Here is a 20057-nt window from a genome sequence, read left to right on the forward strand (position 1 = left end):
TTCAAAACACTTAGCTCCATAGGAGATTAATAAATATTACAAAACAACGTATATTCAGCCATTTGCTGTGAATATGAGGTATCTGGAGACCATGTGGTGCATTTTATAGACCCCTCAGTCCCTATGAGGTTTGATTCTCCACCATTGTACTTTCTGTGATATGATTCCATCTCCAGCTGTAATCAAATCTTTTCCCATGTATGAATAAAGGGTAAAAATACATAAAAAGGGCAGACTTGTCAGCTGTCCTTTAAAAAATGAAATAAAACAGAGTAACGAAACCTAAAGCTGTACAAAGTTGCATAACCGTTGTCTATATGATCATCAGAAAGGCATTTTGTTAAAATATAAAATTATATTTCATATAAATAAAAACATGAAAGAATATTTGCTCTATGTGGCAATATGTGTGAATCATTGATTTTTTAAAATAAAAACAGCCATATGAATGTCCAATAATAATAAGTAAACCAGATGTGCCCCATTGATGCAACATGCTCAGTCAAGTGACAACTCCAATCTCCAACAGAAATGTCTACATCTCCTTTAAACAAAGAAAAAGCACAATTTTTCCCAGCGCAATGAAATGAGCACTGTCTAATGGATTGAGACAAATTAACATGATAAAAAGTCAGGACCGTACCTCCTGGACTGACGACTGTTGGTGGCTCCACTATATAAGGTTAAACAGACAAGGGAGGGACCCAGAGAAGAGTATTTATAACACTGACACACTGTCTGTCAGTCCTTCTCTGTCACACTCCAAGGGAATACAGGTAAATTTTTTGAGAAATTTTGATTCTTCATAATGGAAACATTTTCTGCTGTACAATTCTTTTGTACAATTCTGACACACACCGGGACATTTGATGATGTGAGAACCAATGACCTAAGTCTTTGTGCAAATGTGCTGTCATTGTATGACCTAGTTCTGTTAAAAAAGAAACATTAACATTTTTGTTCTGATGGTATTTGCTTGTTTTGCTGTTCATGTTGGTAGGTTGCACAATGAAGGGAATTTACTCTCTGGTTGGACTTCTTGTCCTGGTTAGTGTTCAGAGCAGTTGGCAAATCCCCCTACAGAAGACCCAAGACAACTACAGGTAATGTTTTTACAACATCCCTTTACTGCTGTTTTCTCAGTCTAAGACGTGTCAAAGGAACATATTCACATGTAATTACATCCAATATAATAAATATGAATTATTTGTAAATGTAGAATTCAAATGTTTAATACACATCTTTAAACTTCAACAAATTAATAACAATTTCTGTAGCTTATTGACAGAAGGTGATTTGTTTGACGAGCCGGTGGAACTTACAAATGTGAAAAGGCACTCCCAAGGAACGTTCACCAATGATTATAGCAAATATCAGGAGATGAAGCAAGCGCAAGACTTGGTTCAATGGTTAATGAACTCCAAGAGAAATGGGTAAGTATCAATGGTGGTTTTCTCTACTTGGACTGTAACTATTTATTAATACATTTTAATCCTACTCATGCATTTTTTTTTTAAATATGATGACAAAAATTAATCATAGTGTTACCTGAAAATCTGGAGTAATATACTATCCAGACTGAATTAAACACGGCTCATATGTGAGATATAATTTTGTGGCATAATTTTAGTTTGTCACACAAGTAAATGAAGTAATTTTTGATTAATAAGAGCAAATATTTTTTGCTCTTATCAATCACTATTTCTTACTGGCAACTACCAGAATCACTGTTGCCACCAAATAGAAAAACATGTATATCCATCTAAAAATCCAATAACCCTTTTTGCACCATTCTAGAAATTCTTCAAGACGCCATGCTGAAGGGACCTTCACCAGTGATGTCAGCTCCTTTCTGCAAGACCAGGCTGCCAAGGAGTTTGTTTCTTGGTTGAAGTCAGGGAAGGCCATAGCAGAGTAGGGTTTTCATTTATTCAGCTACCAACTTCACAGGCCACACATTGCGAAGAGAGAAAAATGTCTGAATAATCTTCCTCTACAACATGTTTTTTTTTTTTTTTTTAATTGTGTACTGTTCCCTCACTGGTTATACAAATAAATTTCCTAGAAGGAAGTTCTTGCGTTAACCAAAGTTTTGTTTGGCGTTTCTGTGGTGGGAGTCTCTATTTTCTAACGTAAAAGAAAAAAACAGTCTCAGTTTGTGAGTATCTATCAAGCCAAGATATAAAGAAATTCCCTTGAGAGAAATCCCAGGACCTACCCTTAGGGTACAGTATTAAAGCATGATGCTAGATCCTGAATTTGTGACAACCATGTCTCCTATGAATGCAATAGCATTTATCCAAACCTAGCTTTGTTAAAGCCCTTACTTGGCTGATTAATGAACTATTATTGGACGCCCACTGTTCTAGGTACTGTTTTTCATGGAATTAGTGTGCATTAAAAGTGACAAAATTAAATTTACATAAAACTATATATATTTATTTATTTATTTATACAGTGAGCTCCATAAACTTTGGGACAAAGACATATTTCTTCTTGATTTTGTTCTGTACTCCACAATTTTTGATTTGTAATATAACCATTTGGATGAGGTTGAATTGCACATTCTCAGCTTTTATTAAATTCTATTTGTATACATTTTTGTTTCACCATAATAGAAATAACAGAACTTTTTATGCATAGTCCCCCCATTTCAGGGCATCATAATGTTTGAGACAAATGACTACACAGGTGTTTTTGATAAGTCAACTGTGTTAAATTACTTCCTTAGTGCAGGTATGAGAGCTTTCAGTATTTAATCTTGATTCTAGGCTTTTGCTTGCCTTTGGAGTCGGTTATTGGCATTCAAACATTACAACTGATGTGAAATATTAAGAAAATTGTATGATATATGGTAATGAATATCATAATAATTCGGTTTTTAACATTTATCTCATGATAAATCCCTCTCCCGACTCACCAGTAAGTCCCAGCCCACAGTATGGTTACCACTGCTTTATAACATTTACTTTAGGGGCTGATTAAAACCTTCCACAACCCCCTTAGGTTTAGTACAGATGGACATACCCACAGATATTTGCTGCATAGCCCACAGGTTCCTGACCAAAAGCAGTGGCTAATCTATCACCATGTGAATGTCAAGATCTCAGCAAGGGCTGAATGAGCATTGTGCTCCAACAGATAAGAAAGGAGGAAGTGAGACTAATCTGCCAGATAGGAGTGCATGTGATGACAGAAACTGGCAAAACAACTAATGGCTGCTTTGTTCATTTGGCTGTTAATAATAAAAAAGGTGATTTAAGTGACTTTGAACGTGGCACGTGTGGTGCCAGACGGGCTGGTTTGTGTATTTCAGAAACTGCTGATACTGGGATTTTCACGCACAACCATTTCTAAGGTTTACAGAGAATGGTCCGAAAAAGAGAAAATATCCAGTGAGAGGAAGTTCTCTGGGCGAAAATGCCTTGCTGAGGTCAGACGAGAATGGCCAGACTGGTTCGAGCTGATAGAAAAGCAACAGTAACTCAAATAACCACTTGTTACAACCGATGTATGCAGAAGAGCATCTCTGAATGCACAACATGTCAGACCTTGAAGCAGATGGGCTACAGCAGCAGAAGACTAGAGCCCGACCGATGCCAGATTTTTGGGTCCGATGCCGATCCCGATTTTGGAGAATCCTAGCCCACCGATTACCGATGTTTTGACCGATATTTTGTCAAAAAATGCAACATTTTCAAATATATTTGAGAACATTTAACTTATAAGCAAACAAATAAATAAAAATAAACACACAAAAACCTTTTTGATAGATAAAAAAATGTAAAAGATGATATTAAATTAAATATATATTAACACCATCAAGTGGTGTGAATTCAAAATAACTCCACACGTTGCTTTTACTCTTTTCTTTTCCAGCCATCTATAAAAAAATTAATTTAAAAAAATCAGTTTTCCAGTTTCAAACATGTATTTTTATTAATATTATTTTATTGTTATTATTATTATTATTAATAATCTGTTATTATTATTTCTTAGTATCTATTCTCAGTAAATGAGTAATATTTTCTTATTTTATTCCTACTACATGATCTCAAAGAGTAAGACTTTATCTAGCGGAGCTAATGAGTGAATCAAGTGTAACGTTAGATGAAACTAAATTGACTGGATGAAATGCGTAACGTGAGGCTTGTCCATAAGAATTCGGTGGTGAAAAAAACTACAATGCGCTTTCGTGCAGGTTACCAGCGCTAAGTGTTGGTTGATTCACTTCTCCACCAGCAATCCTTCTCTCATGTTATCACGACAAAGCTAAATAACATGGCTTAAAATGATCCACGTTAGAAGTGTTTCATCGGCTTTTTTACTGCCTGGTTAGCTTGCTACGATGACGCATGACTAGATGACACACTCGCTTGCAATAGCAAGTTGGCTATTGACACAGCATCATATAGTAGCTAATATCATCTCAGATAAAAAAAACAAACGTGTGATGCATTCAATCACCATTTTATTTTGGCTGGTTATTTATTTGAGAATACAGCGATGTCCTCTGGAAATGTAGATCCTACGCTGTTTATGTGCTCACTGCCACTTTATAAAGGCTTGCTAGCCAGCTAGCTTGCTAAAGTGAGCCAAATATGTTAGCTCGCTCGCTGGATAACGAGGATTGATAAACATAGTGGTGGTATAAGCGCATTTAATTAAAAACTTTCACTAAATATACATACCTTTATTGCGGCAATCTAATCTGTGCAGACAAGTCTTACACTGGAGAATACTGGATGAGGCACGAGTGACAAACGTCTTATTACAGAAGTAGGGCGTCACTGCTGCAGTTCACACTTGTATTAGAGCTCCCTCTACTGGATAATCTGGTAAATAACAATTACAACGTTCGAACAGACAAGTACAGATAAATAATCAATGCTTTTTTTTGTTTATTATACTTATTTAAACATCGGGACACATGGCTGCATAACTGCCGATCCCGATGTTGCCAAAAAAGTCAAATAATGGCCGATATATCGGCCAAACCGATATATTGGTCGGGCTCTACTGAAGACCACACCGGATGTCACTCTTGTCAGCTAAGAACAGGAAACTGAGGCTACAATTGGCACGGGCTCACCAAAATTGGACAATAGAAGATTGGAAAAAAGTTACCTGGTCTGATGTGTCTCGATTTCTGGTGCGACATTCCGATGGTAGGGTCTGAATTTGGTGTAAACAACATGAAAGCATGGATCCATCCTCTCTTGAATCAACGGTTCAGGCTGGTGGTGGTGGTGTAATGGTGTGGGGGATATTTTCTTGGCACACTTTGGGCCCCTTAGTAACAATTGAGCATTGTTTAAATGCCACAGCCTACCTGAGTATTGTTGCTGACTATGTGCATCCCTTTATGACCACAGTGTACCCATCTTCTAATGGCTACTTCCAGCAGGATAACGTGCCATGTCACAAAGCTCAAATCATCACAAACTGGTTTACTGAACATGACAATGAGTTCACTGTACTCAAACGGCCTCCACAGTCACCAGATCTCAATCCATAGAGATCAATAGAGCACCTTTGGGATGTGGTGGAATGGGAGATTCCCATCATGGATGTGCAGCTGACAAATCTGCAGCAACTGCGTGATGCTATCATGTCAACATGGACCAAAACTTCTGAGGAATGTTTCCAGCACCTTGTTGAATCTATGCCATGAAGAATTAAGGCAGTTCTGAGTTAAGTCCAACCCGGTACTAGCAAGGTGTAACTAATAAAGTGGCCGGTGAGTGTATATATTATATATATATATATATATATATATATATATATATATATATATATATATATATATATATATAATTTTAAAAATTTGATAGGCCCAGAGATAATATCATACAGGTATTTTCAGGATATGTAAAGCAAATATAAGGGCATGGTGGCCGTGAGAAAGCTAGCTGGTCATCAAAAACTTCTGTACATATCTAATATCCTTAACATACACTGAAACTGAAGTAATATCACAAACCCCCAGACATTATCTGTGACATTAGTGTAAGCTCCCAAAAATGCTCCCAAATTCTACTTTCTCTCAAGATGCTCGAGAGCTTATGGCTATCTCCATCAAGAAAAGTCTTTCTCTTTGTGAAAACGTGCCTGAACGAACATGTTCCTTAGCCACAAAACCCAAAATTATCTGCACGTTGCCATCTAGTGATCACTTCGGTCAACCACTAGCATAGCAGGAAAGGAGTTCAATACTTATGGCTGGGAGATTCCGTTTTTTTCTCAGAGAAAATCTTGATTGGCTAAAAGAAATAACTAAAATGAATGCAATTGTTCATCGATTTTAATACTATTTCCATTTAGTTTTAAAACCAATATTGTAATTTCATTTCAGTTTTCCCACACAAGTTTAGTTTTAGTGTCAATTTCACTTAACAAATAGATTTTCTTTTACATATTGTAATTATGATTGTAGTTTAAAAGTCACATAATATAATAAATGCATATCATGGAAGCAATAGGAACGTGAAGTACAACAAGTAAAACGTAAAGAACAACAAGTAACGCAGTGATCATCAGTATCGTCCAGGGGAACATATTCATCTTACCCAGAAACCTCACAAACACTAAAAATCTACCATTCATTTACGGGTTAAGGGCTTCCATCTATCCATCGATTATCTATACCCGCTTATCCTGAGCAGGGTCGTGGAGGGTGCTGGAGCCTATCCCAGTGTGCATAGGGTGAGAGGCAGGAATACACCCTGGACAGGCCTCCAATCCATCCATCACAGGGCACACACACAATTCACTCACACACTCATACCTATGGGAAATTTAGAGAAATTTACCATTTCTACCACTCTTTTTACTGAAACACAGCTGTTATAGGATTGCAGTGAAATTATCTTGTTATTGTTTTCGTAATGAGAATTTCTAGTTGACAAACAAAGCAATGCCCTCCAGCCCTCCATGTTAGCATCAAAAAAAAGAAAAGCCATGAAAAATGTCATTGTTACTCATCAGCTTGATCTTGCACTCAAAGTATGAGCTAAATCTAACCTTTAAGTGAGGTAAAATAACAAATAAAATGTCTTGTATTTGAGATGACAAACATGCAAAACTCCCTTACCCATCCATCAGCATGGGGATGGCCAAAGAACAAATCAAATTAAATGAGACAAATTTATACCAGCCTTAAATTTATACCAGCCTTAAGAACCTTAAGATACATGGCATCATATACTCCCTCAAGTACCAGGAGATTTTAGACCAGAATCTGGTCTGCTTCAGCCAGGAGGCTAAAACTGGTTAACTGACCACAGAATCAAGCTTATGCAATGACCACCCCAGTCCCTAGACCTAAACCTCATTGAAAATCTATGGGAGAGTTGAACAAGAGATTCCAAGGACTCGGACTGGAGTGATTCTGTACAGAGGAATGGTCTCAGATCCCTTGCAATGTATTTTCCCACGTGATCACGCATACAGAGGGCGCAAAACAATTTCTTCAGAATAAGAAATATTTAATGTCAGTATGGAGTCATTTTCTGATATTGTTGAGGATAAAAAATATTTATTAAAGTGAATTTCATCCAGCATTATTTATTTATATATGCAAGGTTGACTACAATTCTGGAGTCTTTTGACAAGACTGTACAGAATTCCAAAGATGACTGTCACGTGAGACTCCAGGAATTGGTAGAAAAAAGTATGAGGCAGAAACTGTAAATATAAATCAGTGTTCTTTATTCTGCAGAAGGTTCACGCAAGATGCATGTCCCACAGTGGGGCAATCCCTTCGAGCACTTGCATCACATTTTCCACACATTTTAACCCCATCAACAGCAGACAGTGAACAAGTGAGCTACATAACTGCTTTCTCTGGTTTGACAGCCAGTCTGTCGAACACGTAATCAGCAATGAATGTAGGCATGTAAGATAGAGGCAGCCAGAAAAACTTAGCGCGCCAGCCAGCTGAGTACCGGGTTCGAGGATGCACAGCAGAGATGGCATGCTCCATGCAGCTCACCACTTTCATCAGGTCTGTACTCATCGTCTTCTCGAACTTCTTCAGCTTCGTCATCACTGAGATGGAAGACAGATTAGTACTTTATTTTCAGATGTGCTTTTCATTGGACAGAAGAATAGACTCTACACAATAGACTCAGTTTCAAAATGAATCCCATTAGAGCATCCAAGCGGACTGTTCCGATCAACTTCATAAACTAGATTGAAGTAGTTACTAATATGAAGGGCTGTCTCTCTCTCTCTCACACACACACACACACGATAATCAAACTAATTTCCCAAAACAAAGAAGAAAAACCTGATTCATTGAAATCCTAACATAACACTAAAGCTGATATTGCATGAAGTCAATAAATATTTTTCATACCCTGAAGTAACTTTAGATAGCAAGATGGAATTCTGTCAATTTGAATGCAAAATTTCATTACCCTGAAGATTTGCATGAAACTTGGCACAGAAATCATCAGGTGCAGCAATGTATCAAAAATATTTAAAGATGTACACAGATGTTCAGTCCAGCAGTTGAATCAGGGAACATTTCAAAATTAAAGGCATACTATGCAGGATGTTCACCTTGAAAATATTATAAAAACAACCATGTTTAGTCATTACTATGACATGCTGGAAATCTGTGTCTGTACGCACTTCTGCCCAGTTCTTGCTTATCTGCCTACAATTTATTATTCTGGTAAATTTAGTAAGTAAAATAGTGAGCGTTTGAGACGTCTCTGGCCATGGCCCTTTTTTCTCTGTGGGCTGTATCTGAAATGCATGTGCCCAAGAGGAGGAGGAGAAGCAGAAGAGGAAACGTGTATGGACTGGCTACAGTGAGAGGTGTTTTCAGCTGGGTTAGTGCTGGAGAGACAGGGTTGCCTTGGTGGATAACCTACAGTAATGCTATCTAAGTGGCTGGCTGGTCAGCGTTTAAGTTAGGTAGCTACCTGTATTGGCTAACTAAATTCAGTTATGTTTGCCAATGTTAGCTGGCTGGCCATGATGGCCTGAAAATTTGCTGTGGGTCTGATATTTTACAAAGTAACTTAAGGCTGAAAAATAAGATTTTCATCCACTTCTCTTGGCTCATACAGACTAACTACATCCCCGACCTGCTGAAGGTGGGAGAGGCATACGACTTTGCTGCAATACGTACACAATGTGAAAAAAAGTGACAATGAACTGATGTATTTGTGATCATGTGTGCTGTTACATAATTTTACCACTCTTCCAGGCAGGCTTGAGCGGACTGTGCTAGCAGTGACTAGCACAGGTTCGTTCTGTCACCACTAAGCTAAAGCTAGCTACCCTCTAACTTTGCTGCATATAACAGTGAAGTGCCGTATATGGCGGTCAAGCTTTTTTGTATATTTGTGTCACTTGCCTTTATCCAAATACAAACTTCCATATTCTTCTTTCATCTCTTGAGGCAGTCTGTCCCAGAGTTCCTTATGCTTTCTTTCTACAGCATTCAGAGTAAATATAGATGTTTTGAATGCCCCAGGTTCAATGCACAGCACTTTAACACCAAAGTGAAGCATTTCTCTCCTAAAAATCAAGAGGAAAAATTCTCATATGCAGGCAGTATGGTTTACACTGACACTTCTGATCCTGTTGAGCGTATGCCATTTTGCCTCTGTACATTTTGAATGTCGACATAATTGCTGTATAAGTCGTTCAACAAAACAGAAGGATTATTACCTAAGATCATCATTGAAGGCTTCTACTCCATACTTGGAAATTGAATAGGGTCCACCATGACAACTGACCCTTCCAGCTACACTGGACATATTCACCACCCGGCCCCCTGCTTTTTTAATCAGCGGGAGAACGCTGAGCGTCACTGCGATAACCCCAAACAGATTGACGTCCAGCATCGACCTAAAGTCCTCAATGGTCAGCCATTGGAAATGCGTTAAAGGCAGGGCAACTCCAGCGTTGTTCACCAGAGCCCACAGACCTGTGGGAGCACGCACACATACACAAATCAGTTCAGCCATGTCCCTTTACTTCAGTGAGTCATGCATGGTATCAAGAGTCCTGAGTTATTCCACATAACACAAGCCTGACCTGGCTGACACGATCAGAGCCTGGCTGCATTCATTTTGATGCATGTAACACAACAAAATGTGTGCCCATGGGAGAAATGTGAATGTATAGTTATAAATTCTGTAGTAGGATACACGGGCATCCATTTTAAAAACAATTGAATTATGCTATTATTTATCTAATAAACCTGACTCATAGCTTTCAGCCACTTGATGAAGTGATGTAATTTGTGGCCTAAACGGCTGGTCAACAAACTTTTAATAACAATTCTGTACACTATGGAATTAGGCGGATTTCTATATTGAACATGAAACTGATAGACATAACAGTGTACCTTTCAAGGTCCTATGGAAAAGGGGATGTGTATGTGTGCGGTGGGGGGGGGGGTATCAAAAGGAATACTATGTAAACTGTTCTATGCTTCTTTTATTTCAAAAAACAATTAAAAAAAATGTATTAAATATGGCGTTTTTTGCCTGAGGACTGACACTTGAAGGTACAATTCAATATTGAAAATTTTTTATGAAAAATTACACAATACAATGCTTACATCTGTAAACAAATACCTCCATAGTTTCACCAGTAGTAATTAAGGTAAATAATGGTTGCTATGTTTAGGGCAATGACCTCTGGGAAGAAAGACCTACAAGTATCAATGGTATCAAAGTAGCAATGGCCTACTCAAAATGACCCTATCAAGTATGCAAGAACACATCCAGGAATTACAAGAGCCAAAGAAAAGTACCAAACTCTCTGTGCTCAATGTTTACGGGGCATGCCCCAGCAAGATGCCTCCTGCTGGCTGAAATGCCATCACATGTACTAAATAATCCTAAATAGCGGACTTACAGCCAAGGGCAAATGACATCTTATGGGTAATTTTTCCATAAGAACTTAATAAATTAATTCCAAATATTTTTTCTAATTATTATAATTAATATTTTGAACAGCATACTCTCCAAAATATTGACCATCTCCACATGTAGTAGGATACTATAGTATGGGTTTTGTAGTAGTTTAAAAACTGTAGATAGTGTTTACAAAATGGGGAAAAGAGAATCAGAAGACCCCAAGAAAGAAGTGCTTTTGATTGGCAATTTAATTATTCATAGGGAAAAATGGGTCCACTCGGTAAGTAAGATCCTTTGATCTGAGTATTTTGTTAAATTGTGAAATAACATGTAGCTAATTCATGAAAGTGCCCTCAAATTATGAGCAGGGGAGGGCCGTGTGAGACTGTGTGAAGGGCTACCCCAAGCTGGGGGACTGTTTGTCCACAATAGCACTTTCTGTACTGTGATCTCTCTTCTTTCCACTGCACATAAGGTGGCTGGGCTGTCTGCTCCCCTTTAAATAAAAAATAAAGAGTTTGTACAAATCTGCCAAACAGATGAATAAACCTTCATTGTATGAATTTGTATTAATTGGAATCAATCATTTGCTGTACAATTTCTGCCTCTCAATATATCAACAGAACATGCTTTGTCACAGAAGACCCCAGTTTATAAAAGACAAATTATTTATTGTGAAAACTCACCTTTTTCCCCAACGTGGTTCTTTATGAACTCTGCTGCTCTGTTGACACTCTCTGTATTTGAGACATCCAAGTGGAAGGCGGTCAGTCTTTCTGAGCAGGCTTTCCTGAGCTCATCCTCGCCCTTCTCGGTGAAACAGGAGGCCATAACGCGGTAGCCCATCTTGTCAAGGTGTTTTGCCAGCGCGTTCCCAAACCCAGAGTCGCATCCAGTAATGTAGACATATTTGTCATTTTCATTTCCAACTCTGTCCCTTTCTCTGTACCAGCGGTACAGGAATAAGAAAGCCACCAGCCCAAGGAGGTACAGGAACATCTCTGAAAGACAAATATCAATAACAACATATGGTTAAGTGTTACATCAATTTAAATATTAAAACCCTGTGCAACTACTTTTTAAATATAAAGCAGGGTTTTTGGGTCTGGGTTAATTCCCCTAATCCGCCCCCCTCCCCCCCAAAAAACTTTTTTAAGCACAAGAACATTTCAAGTCACATGAAATATCATCACTCGGTAAAAAATAAAAATTACTATATCAATTTTAGGCCATATTGCCCAGCACTAGTCTGCTGTCATCCTAACGATGAAAAATGCCATCCAGCAAGCATTTAGGAAAAGTACAACATGACCTCTCCTTTTTTTGCCTTTCCAATTCACAAATGTGCGCATTGTAACTACACATTTAGACAATGGGTTAGAAAGGGACTGTCTGTTTAATTGGTCTATTGCAGTGGTTCCCAATAGATTAATCATGATCGCTGAGGTCATGCTGATAGATCAAATGTCATTTTTAAAATGCATTAGTTAAAATTCTAATTCTTCTTGTTTTCATCCCTTTTCCCTACTGCTTCTGCCTGACAGAAGCCAGTGACTTTAACCAATTTAGGAAACATTGAGTAGCATTGCTTTGGAATACAGCTTCTTTAATTTCTGTGAGGCAACATAGCCTACACTGTTTATAGTACAGTAACTTGGCATCATTTTGATATCAATACTTTTAATGGCAGGCCTAGATTTTGCCAGTTTGAATGAATGAGTTATACAGTGCTTTTTATGTGTGAGTATTTTTTACTTGGCATTTTTGTATGTTGAAAACCACATGTTTTTCATGAGATTGTGCTTTTCTCAAGTTAAGCTCTGCAGCCATAGTCTGCTTATTTTTGTCACTTTGTTAAATGCAAACATGTTCTCCTTGCTACAGTGAGAAAAGGCTACTCATTCATGTTACTGTTAACTCTCACCATCATGGCTAGTCCTGTCTATTTTGGCTTATCAATGGATGCCCAAATTAAACACCTCAATCATATTGGTGGATAACTGGGAGAAATATATTTTAAATCCAACTGACAAAAAAAACGTAGCTTTTACGACCTTCCTTGTAGCATTCATAGTGTCACCACCACAATTGCTCAGCGCCATACAAAAATGCATTGGCAAAGTTTACTATGATGCAGCCTAAACATATAAGAAATTGTATAGAAACCTGTATTGGCATAAAAGTGAAATCATTAGACCAGCATCATATCTGGACAAAATCCCAGCTTTAGAGTAACAATTACCTTTCCGATATTTAAAGCGAATTTCCCTACCTAAAATTGACCAGATTTATCGAGTCACCATCACAACTGCTCTGCTCAATATGCATTTGCACAGTTAGTGTTACTATCACGCAATATTGGACACTTACGTGAGAACTTTTAGTGCACAATCATGTCTATATAATGAAAGGGCATGCTTAATGTAAGTTCTGAACAGCAGCACTGGCCACATTTCATGTCAATCAAGTGTACCTGTCTGTCAGGCAGAAGCCATAGGGATAAGAAAACGAGAAGAATCTGAATTTTAACTAAAGCGGTTTTTTTTAATTTTTTTTAAATGACACGTGATCTACCAGCATGGGCCCTGATAGTGATCGAACATTGTGCCCCCTGATGTATTGGGTAACTGTTAGCCTGGCATACAGGGTAGCCTCGTGCAACAATTTACATGTATTAAAAATATATTTTTCTAACGTTAGATATCGTGAACATCATGGAGAGTAACTTTTTGACTAGCTAGTGAATTTCTATCACTTTGTTACCAATTACTGGGTAACTAAATTGAAAATATTTATTGCCTTCCTCGTTAGCTCTGCAACAACAAATAAAAATTCTGAAGTTTCACCTGGACTCTTGGAGCTGACATTTTTAAGTGTAGCGTTAGCTATGACAGTCTGTAATCCTGCGTGCCGAGTAGTTGTAGCTAGAAATTTTGAAGCGCGTTCACGACGAGGTATGTGGAGGAGGAGGATCGAGGGGTTGGGGTGTGTCTCTATATGTGGCAGGGCCAACAGGTGCTTGTATTTTCAATACGGTTTCTCAACATTGCACTGTTGAGAAAGCCGTCAACTGCAGCTTTAAAGAGTTTTTTCTGCCTTTGCTTTCTTTTGGCACATGCATTTCTCAGTTATGATTAGCGGGTGGCAATGGCAACAAGCCAAGCATCCCTGCACGCGATAGTCCCGCCTGAGTGTGCCACCATGTTTCTCTCTTTGCTTTTCGTTGATTAGAGGGCTGCATTATGCCACCAAATAAGTAACTGTAATATTAGTTATTTTCTCTCTCTTTTCTTTACTTTGGAGCTTTTAAATTGAGCTCTGGCGCATGCCAAAGATTTCTTTTCAGGAAAGACAGGATCTGCAAAACACGAACCTTCTGAGAGTCCGGATCAGAGAGGGAGTCTCCAGGCATCCACTTGGGATGAAGTTAGATGACAATCAAAGCAACAGATAGGACAATATGATGGGTACATTACGCAGGAGAAACCATGCACTTTCATTTGGGACGTTTGAAGGGAAATCGAGTCCAGCTATAATTGTTCAATTTTCAGAAAATGTACGAAATCCCACTGGTACGTAATTCCCCCTACACATTATTTCACTGGAGATGCTATTGCTCTTTAACCTTGGTACAGTAAACAAAACAAAGTAGGCTACAAGTTGTAGTTTTTACTTCGAAATTTCCCACCTTGGTGATGGTAATTATAACTGTAATTTTAATCCTTATTTGGTTTTCTTTGCAACACACATTGCCAAGTCAGCTTTTTCGTATTTAGGTTTTTTCCCCAGCACAAACTAATTCGCACTGATTTACGTTGGACATGGTAGGCTATCTCGATTGTTCTAAAACTATCATAGCTTGTGGCACTGGCTTTTTGTTTGTTGGCCACTGCAACTTTCCTAGTAGATAATGCTAGTGATTTACAGAGGGTGTACGTGATAGCAAAGCAAGCTGACATTAACAATATCCATGTAGGCTACAGCTTTCACGGCATTTTGAGAACCTGCATTTTCTTTGGTTTTAGACACTGAAGTTACTTTTACTCGACTAAAATAACAATACAAAATGAGGATGCTTTGCATAATGACAAAAACTAAAACGGAAAATTTCTTGCCTGATTTTAACTTATTGCAATTAATGAACGTCGACCACTTCGCTTAAATCCATGTCCAAGTATAGACCGCATTCCGCTAATCTGCATTTATCTGACTGATTATAGGTAGCCTACGTAACACAGCACATTTTTACCTTGTTAATGTTGTCCGGACATTCGCTAACCAATCTGCACTCCAGCCTGCAGAAAATGAGGAAGATGCAACTCCGACCTGTTCCAGCTTGTGTTTATGAAGCAGCCCGTGCACCAGGGTTTTGACGTATTAGACAGCGATTGGCTAGGATGGTCAGCGTTAATTAACTTAATTTTCAGTTTGTTTTTAGTAGCGACAAAACCAAACGGAAGCCGTACAAAATTTGTGGCACTGACTGCACTGTACCATCCGTATCAACAAAGATTAGAACTATTATTTCAATATTGTTAACGTTAACTATTTAATTGCCTACTGCGTTGACTAAAATTAGAATTTAAAATGAAAATCAAAAACACAACTGTTTCACTGTCTTTTAATAAAGGGTAAGAAAGTACTATAAGAGCCTGTGAAGGATAAAAGAGAACTGTTAATAACTTGCATGTGCAGACAAAATACTACTCATGTAGAGAACGGAGTCAATAACAAACACTATTTGTTCTCACAGTTCGCTACTTTTCCGTGAGTGTTTATTTATTTATTTATTTATTTATTTTTCTGCCCATGGAATGATTACCTGGAGGGTGAAGGAAAGGGAGATACTACAGTGTTGAGCGCGGGGTCAGGCACAAATCTATTATAGGGAAGCTGCACGGAGACCCTATACCATCATGCCAACAACACAAGAAATGTAAACATGTCAACACGACCTCATAATTAACTGTAATATTTTTGATCTCGTTGATTTCTGAATGCACAAGAAAAAAATCTATGAATTGTACGCCAACTACAATGCTAACGGAATACAGATGAGACTGCACGAAATCATGTTAGCTATGGCTATTATAAAAGGAAGACGCTGCGCAGAGACACGGAGAGAAGGGAGACCTGAGTGGTAATTATTTTTAATCTTGTTGAAATCCATCAATCAGACAGAAAACAGAGAAACTGCGAGTTGTGCGTTTTAGTCAAATGACTGAATTTTCTACACTACCTACATACTCCTTATATGTCCCAGACATGATGGTGCCCTGAAATAGGGGGCCATGTAGCCTATAGAAAGTGCAGTAATGCGTACATGGTGAAACCAAAATGTAAATAAAAGGAACAGAGTACAGCATCAAGAAAAGTATGTCTTTGTCCCAAACATTGTGGAGCTTACTATACATGCCTACGTAGAGAATAATTATGTAAAGAGAAACAGAAGAGCAACTTTTCCTCAGGTGACTTCGAATGTCAATGCTGGATGTGATCAGACTGTCAGCAAGAACAGTCCATTGACAACATAGAGAGGGATAATATAGTTGGGTTGCAGTGCATAAACCCCTCATTACTAAGATGAATGCACATTTCAGTGGTGCAAAAACCATAGCCACTGGTCTACAGAGATGTGATATGGTGATATGGTCAGATGAGTCATCCTTCACTATATTCTCAACAAGTGTTTATATATATATATATATGCTTATTGTCATTTATTCATCCAAAACACCAAAACAATGGAATGGGAACCTTCAAGAACAAAAGAGTAGCCAATCTGGCAACTAAAACATCAAAGAGAAAGGGGAACAAAAATTAGAAAAGAAAAAAAAAAAAAACTGGTGCACACACCCACCACAACTTGCATTCCCCAGCTCCCAAATGCTTCTCCTCTAGGCCTGGGATGCAGGCCTCCTATAGAGCCCATAATTAGGTAATAGGCCACAGCTGATATGATTGCACTGTGATTGCAGTGGCCAAACCTGTCATACCTGAAATTCATCCACTGCAATCATCTTGAGGGTGGGCACTGTGATGGAAATGATTGGCTTAGAACTCCGCAGAGATAACGCCACTGACATATTTTCAGGTTTTCTCTGAAACTGAGACTTTGAATAAGAAAAACGTCTCTCCAAAGAGAAGGGAGGGAGAGATGTGCTGAACTCGTTATGACCGAAGAAATGTTTCTGTAATATGCCTTTTGATACCTTTTCCCGTAGCCCGTATATAACAACACCGCTATAATTTATAAATACAAACTTTTTATTTTAGACTCATCAAAAAAGAGGTCCATAGCAGGGGTTACAACTCAAATTGAGTTATGTCCTTTATTTCAATAAAATAGTTTTGCAATATATGCTTTCATAATCTTTATCAAATTAGGTCATTACTGGTACATAAATTGATGCTATAATGCTGGATACGTCTGACGCCACTGCCATCTCATGTGCAGGAGCTTGTCTTCACAAAATACAACTTGGGGAAATTTGAGTAAGAGCATAATAGCTGAAGATGTATGCCACCCAGGGAAGCTTTTTGATGTTTTATTTCATTCATCCACGTGTATGTGTAACAGGCGTGATCTTGCGTTGTGTTGTGTAAAAGCACGACAAACCAGGATTCCCAGTTGAGCTGATTTATTCTGATAACAAACAGTGCGATCACTGGACTGTTCTCAACATGTATCTTCAGCAATGGTGATCTAAAAATGTAGAAACACTCATGTTACCACACACACACGCCTGGTAAGTGGCTAACTTAGCTAGCAACATAGCCTACATGCCGTTCGTCGCAGTTCGTAGAACAGATATAGTGGATATACAAATCTACAAATGCACAAAAGCCTTTGTCCATATTTAAACTCCTTTAAATATGTACATATGCATTGATATAACAATATAATTGTGAACAAATATGAACAATCTCTTAAAATAATTGGCACAATGTTAAAACGTCACCTACCGCTTGCATGGGCAAGTTAAACTGGGAAGAACGTAACGTGCGTCATTCCCTTAAAGGCAACTACACAAGTATTTTAAAGTGACAGAACACTAGACCCAAAATACACACATACACCTCTGGTACAATGGCAAGTGTAATCATTATTAACCATGTTACATATGCAAATCAAACATAAGGTAAAGTGTGGCTACAATAATGAAGGGGAAAATATTAACAAACAAAAAACAACAAAACACGTTAGCCTTACATTCTGTAGTTTTTATTTCATGAGTTCATGGCATACTGTACTTTAGGGTTCTCGTAAGGGTGTAAGAACCGCAGACTAAACACGAAGGTAAACTCCACTCAAAATGAAGAAAGAGTTGTTGTTGTAGCTGAAGAAACGTTTACTGGTAACTCGTTCACAGTGACATGGAGTGAAAACTGCAGGATAATAAAAAATACAGAAAAGGAAAATGCACTAAGTCTTGTGTTGTTTTTCTTTACAAACTTAGCATTGTACTGGTATTAGCATTGCAGAAGCATGAACTACCTTGTATATATATTTGTAAACACAACATTTTTAATCTTAGCTTATTAAATGCATTTTTCATCAAATAACCCTTAATATATGAACTTTAACATGTAAATAATGAAATACATCGACTTACGACATTCATTCATCAGTCTTTGTGTGTAGAAGCGAATGGATCTATTTACTGATTCACCGCTGTATACATGTGGCTTTTAAAAAATTTTTTATCCTTTATTTAACCAGGAAGGTCCCATTGAGATACAATATCTCTTCTGCCAGGGAGTCCTGGCCAAGATGGCAGCAGGAAAATAAAAGTTTCATATTAAAAACATACCAAAGAAAATAGAAAAATAAAAAATAAAAATATATAATAAAAAACAGACATACAAGGATCAGGAGCTAAAAGGCACTTGTTGCTAAAAGCAATAACATTGTTCAGTAAAAACAGATTTTAATATATCTTTATACATGTCAAGAGAGGGTAAGGATTTTAGATTAAGAATGCCTTGTAACTCATTCCAGACATGCGGGGCATGAAAGGAAAAGGCTGATTTACCCAGTTCTGTTCGAATACTTGGGACCATGAGGAGAATTTTCTCTGAGGATCTAGTGTTATGGCTACTGGAGTAATATTTCAGTAAGCCGGATATGTACTGCGGTAGTTTACCCAGTAAAGCTTTAAAAATAAAAATTAACATATGGGTTTTTCTCCTTGAATACAATGAAGTCCATTGAACCATTTCATATAAGTTACAATGGTGCGTATGTACACTTGCACAAGTTACAAACCGCAGGGCAGCATGATAGACTACATCCAGTTTTTTCAACAGAGATGAAGATGCATGCATATAAATTTCATCACCATAGTCTAATACTGACAAAAATACTTTCACTTCCTGGTCTGGCTAACAGGAAGTGATGCATTTAAACTAACTTTATCAAACAGTTTAAACAAACAGTACAATTCAATACAAAGGTATTTCAAGGCAGTAGTTACAAAATACAACTTATGTCTTACAGACATCACATGTACTTTATAATGAAGATGGGTAAGTATGTTTTGAATTATAAAATAATTTTTTTCAGCTCATAATTGACTTCAGTGTCCCTCATGTTGGGGTGGTGGTGGAGTTCATGCAGTTCAAACTCTGCAGTTCAGTGTAAGGATGAGTAACTATGTTTTGATTTATAAAACATTTACCTATGTTTGAAACTTGATTTGACTGTTTGTTTACCTATGTGTCATAAAAGCCTTTTATGGTTACATAACACAAAGCTAATTCTTTGTTAAACAATGCTTTAAAGCTTTTTTTAAATCTGTTGTTCAATTGCTTTATTGTTGTCCATGTAAAATCACAACTGGCTTTCATAACTCAACAATAGCAGTGCCAGTGATTATAATGGTAAAAATCTGGAATTTCTGGCATTTTACACAGCTTTGGGTTAAGCTCCACTTCCGGTTTTTGTCTGAATAAAAATACAAATGATTTTTGGGTTGAACAAAAAATCCCGAAGTCTTGCCTGAAGCAGATGGACAGATTGGACCGCAAAGGTGTCAGGGGTCACATCTACATCAGGCCAGTCTCCTGCATGACCTTACCAGAGGACGACAAATGCAACGGACCGCCCTAACCTGTGGCCTTTCTAAAGAGGAAATTTACACAACTTTGGGGGCAGCTGTATAACAAGCT

The 20057-nt window shown here is 37.8% G+C and overlaps 2 protein-coding genes and 1 long non-coding RNA gene across 3 annotated transcripts; 1 reads left to right on the forward strand and 2 right to left on the reverse strand.

Moving 5' to 3' along the window:
- The first annotated feature begins 642 nt into the window (after positions 1-642).
- On the forward strand, positions 643-2031 carry gcgb (glucagon b). The gene is made up of 4 exons (XM_064327409.1): positions 643-776; positions 1001-1103; positions 1278-1433; positions 1798-2031. The coding sequence occupies exons 2-4, from the start codon at positions 1009-1011 to the stop codon at positions 1916-1918; spliced, it is 372 nt and encodes a 123-aa protein (XP_064183479.1). The 5' UTR covers positions 643-776; positions 1001-1008; the 3' UTR covers positions 1919-2031.
- A 5662-nt stretch (positions 2032-7693) lies between these two features.
- On the reverse strand, positions 7694-15279 carry LOC135250765 (retinol dehydrogenase 7-like). Its single transcript, XM_064327410.1, has 5 exons — positions 15136-15279; positions 11573-11887; positions 9688-9946; positions 9371-9534; positions 7694-8049 (listed from the first exon to the last, which is right to left on the reverse strand). Exons 2-5 carry the CDS (start codon positions 11883-11885, stop codon positions 7829-7831), a joined length of 957 nt encoding a protein of 318 aa, XP_064183480.1. The 5' UTR covers positions 11886-11887; positions 15136-15279; the 3' UTR covers positions 7694-7828.
- A 1913-nt stretch (positions 15280-17192) lies between these two features.
- LOC135250767 (uncharacterized) lies at positions 17193-19269 on the reverse strand. The gene is made up of 3 exons (XR_010329002.1): positions 18503-19269; positions 17853-18275; positions 17193-17592 (listed from the first exon to the last, which is right to left on the reverse strand). It is a non-coding gene; the product is annotated as an uncharacterized LOC135250767 (long non-coding RNA).
- Positions 19270-20057: the final 788 nt, after the last annotated feature.

Source organism: Anguilla rostrata, chromosome 3 (assembly GCF_018555375.3).
Source record: "Anguilla rostrata isolate EN2019 chromosome 3, ASM1855537v3, whole genome shotgun sequence".
Classification (NCBI taxonomy): domain Eukaryota; kingdom Metazoa; phylum Chordata; class Actinopteri; order Anguilliformes; family Anguillidae; genus Anguilla; species Anguilla rostrata.

Bases quoted from the DNA above. Each gene is read 5' to 3' on its own strand.
- LOC135250765 (XM_064327410.1), bottom strand. From the start codon at position 11,885: ATGTTCCTGTACCTCCTTGGGCTGGTGGCTTTCTTATTCCTGTACCGC. The intron at 9,947-11,572 runs GTGAGTTTTCAC...GTGCTCCCACAG, and splicing joins GAACCACGTTGGGGAAAAAG to GTCTGTGGGCTCTGGTGAAC. The intron at 8,050-9,370 runs GCAAGTGACACA...CTTCCATCTCAG, and splicing joins AAGTTTGTATTTGGATAAAG to TGATGACGAAGCTGAAGAAG.
- gcgb (XM_064327409.1), top strand. From the start codon at position 1,009: ATGAAGGGAATTTACTCTCTGGTTGGACTTCTTGTCCTGGTTAGTGTT. The intron at 1,104-1,277 runs GTAATGTTTTTA...CAATTTCTGTAG, and splicing joins AAGACCCAAGACAACTACAG to CTTATTGACAGAAGGTGATT. The intron at 1,434-1,797 runs GTAAGTATCAAT...GCACCATTCTAG, and splicing joins ATGAACTCCAAGAGAAATGG to AAATTCTTCAAGACGCCATG.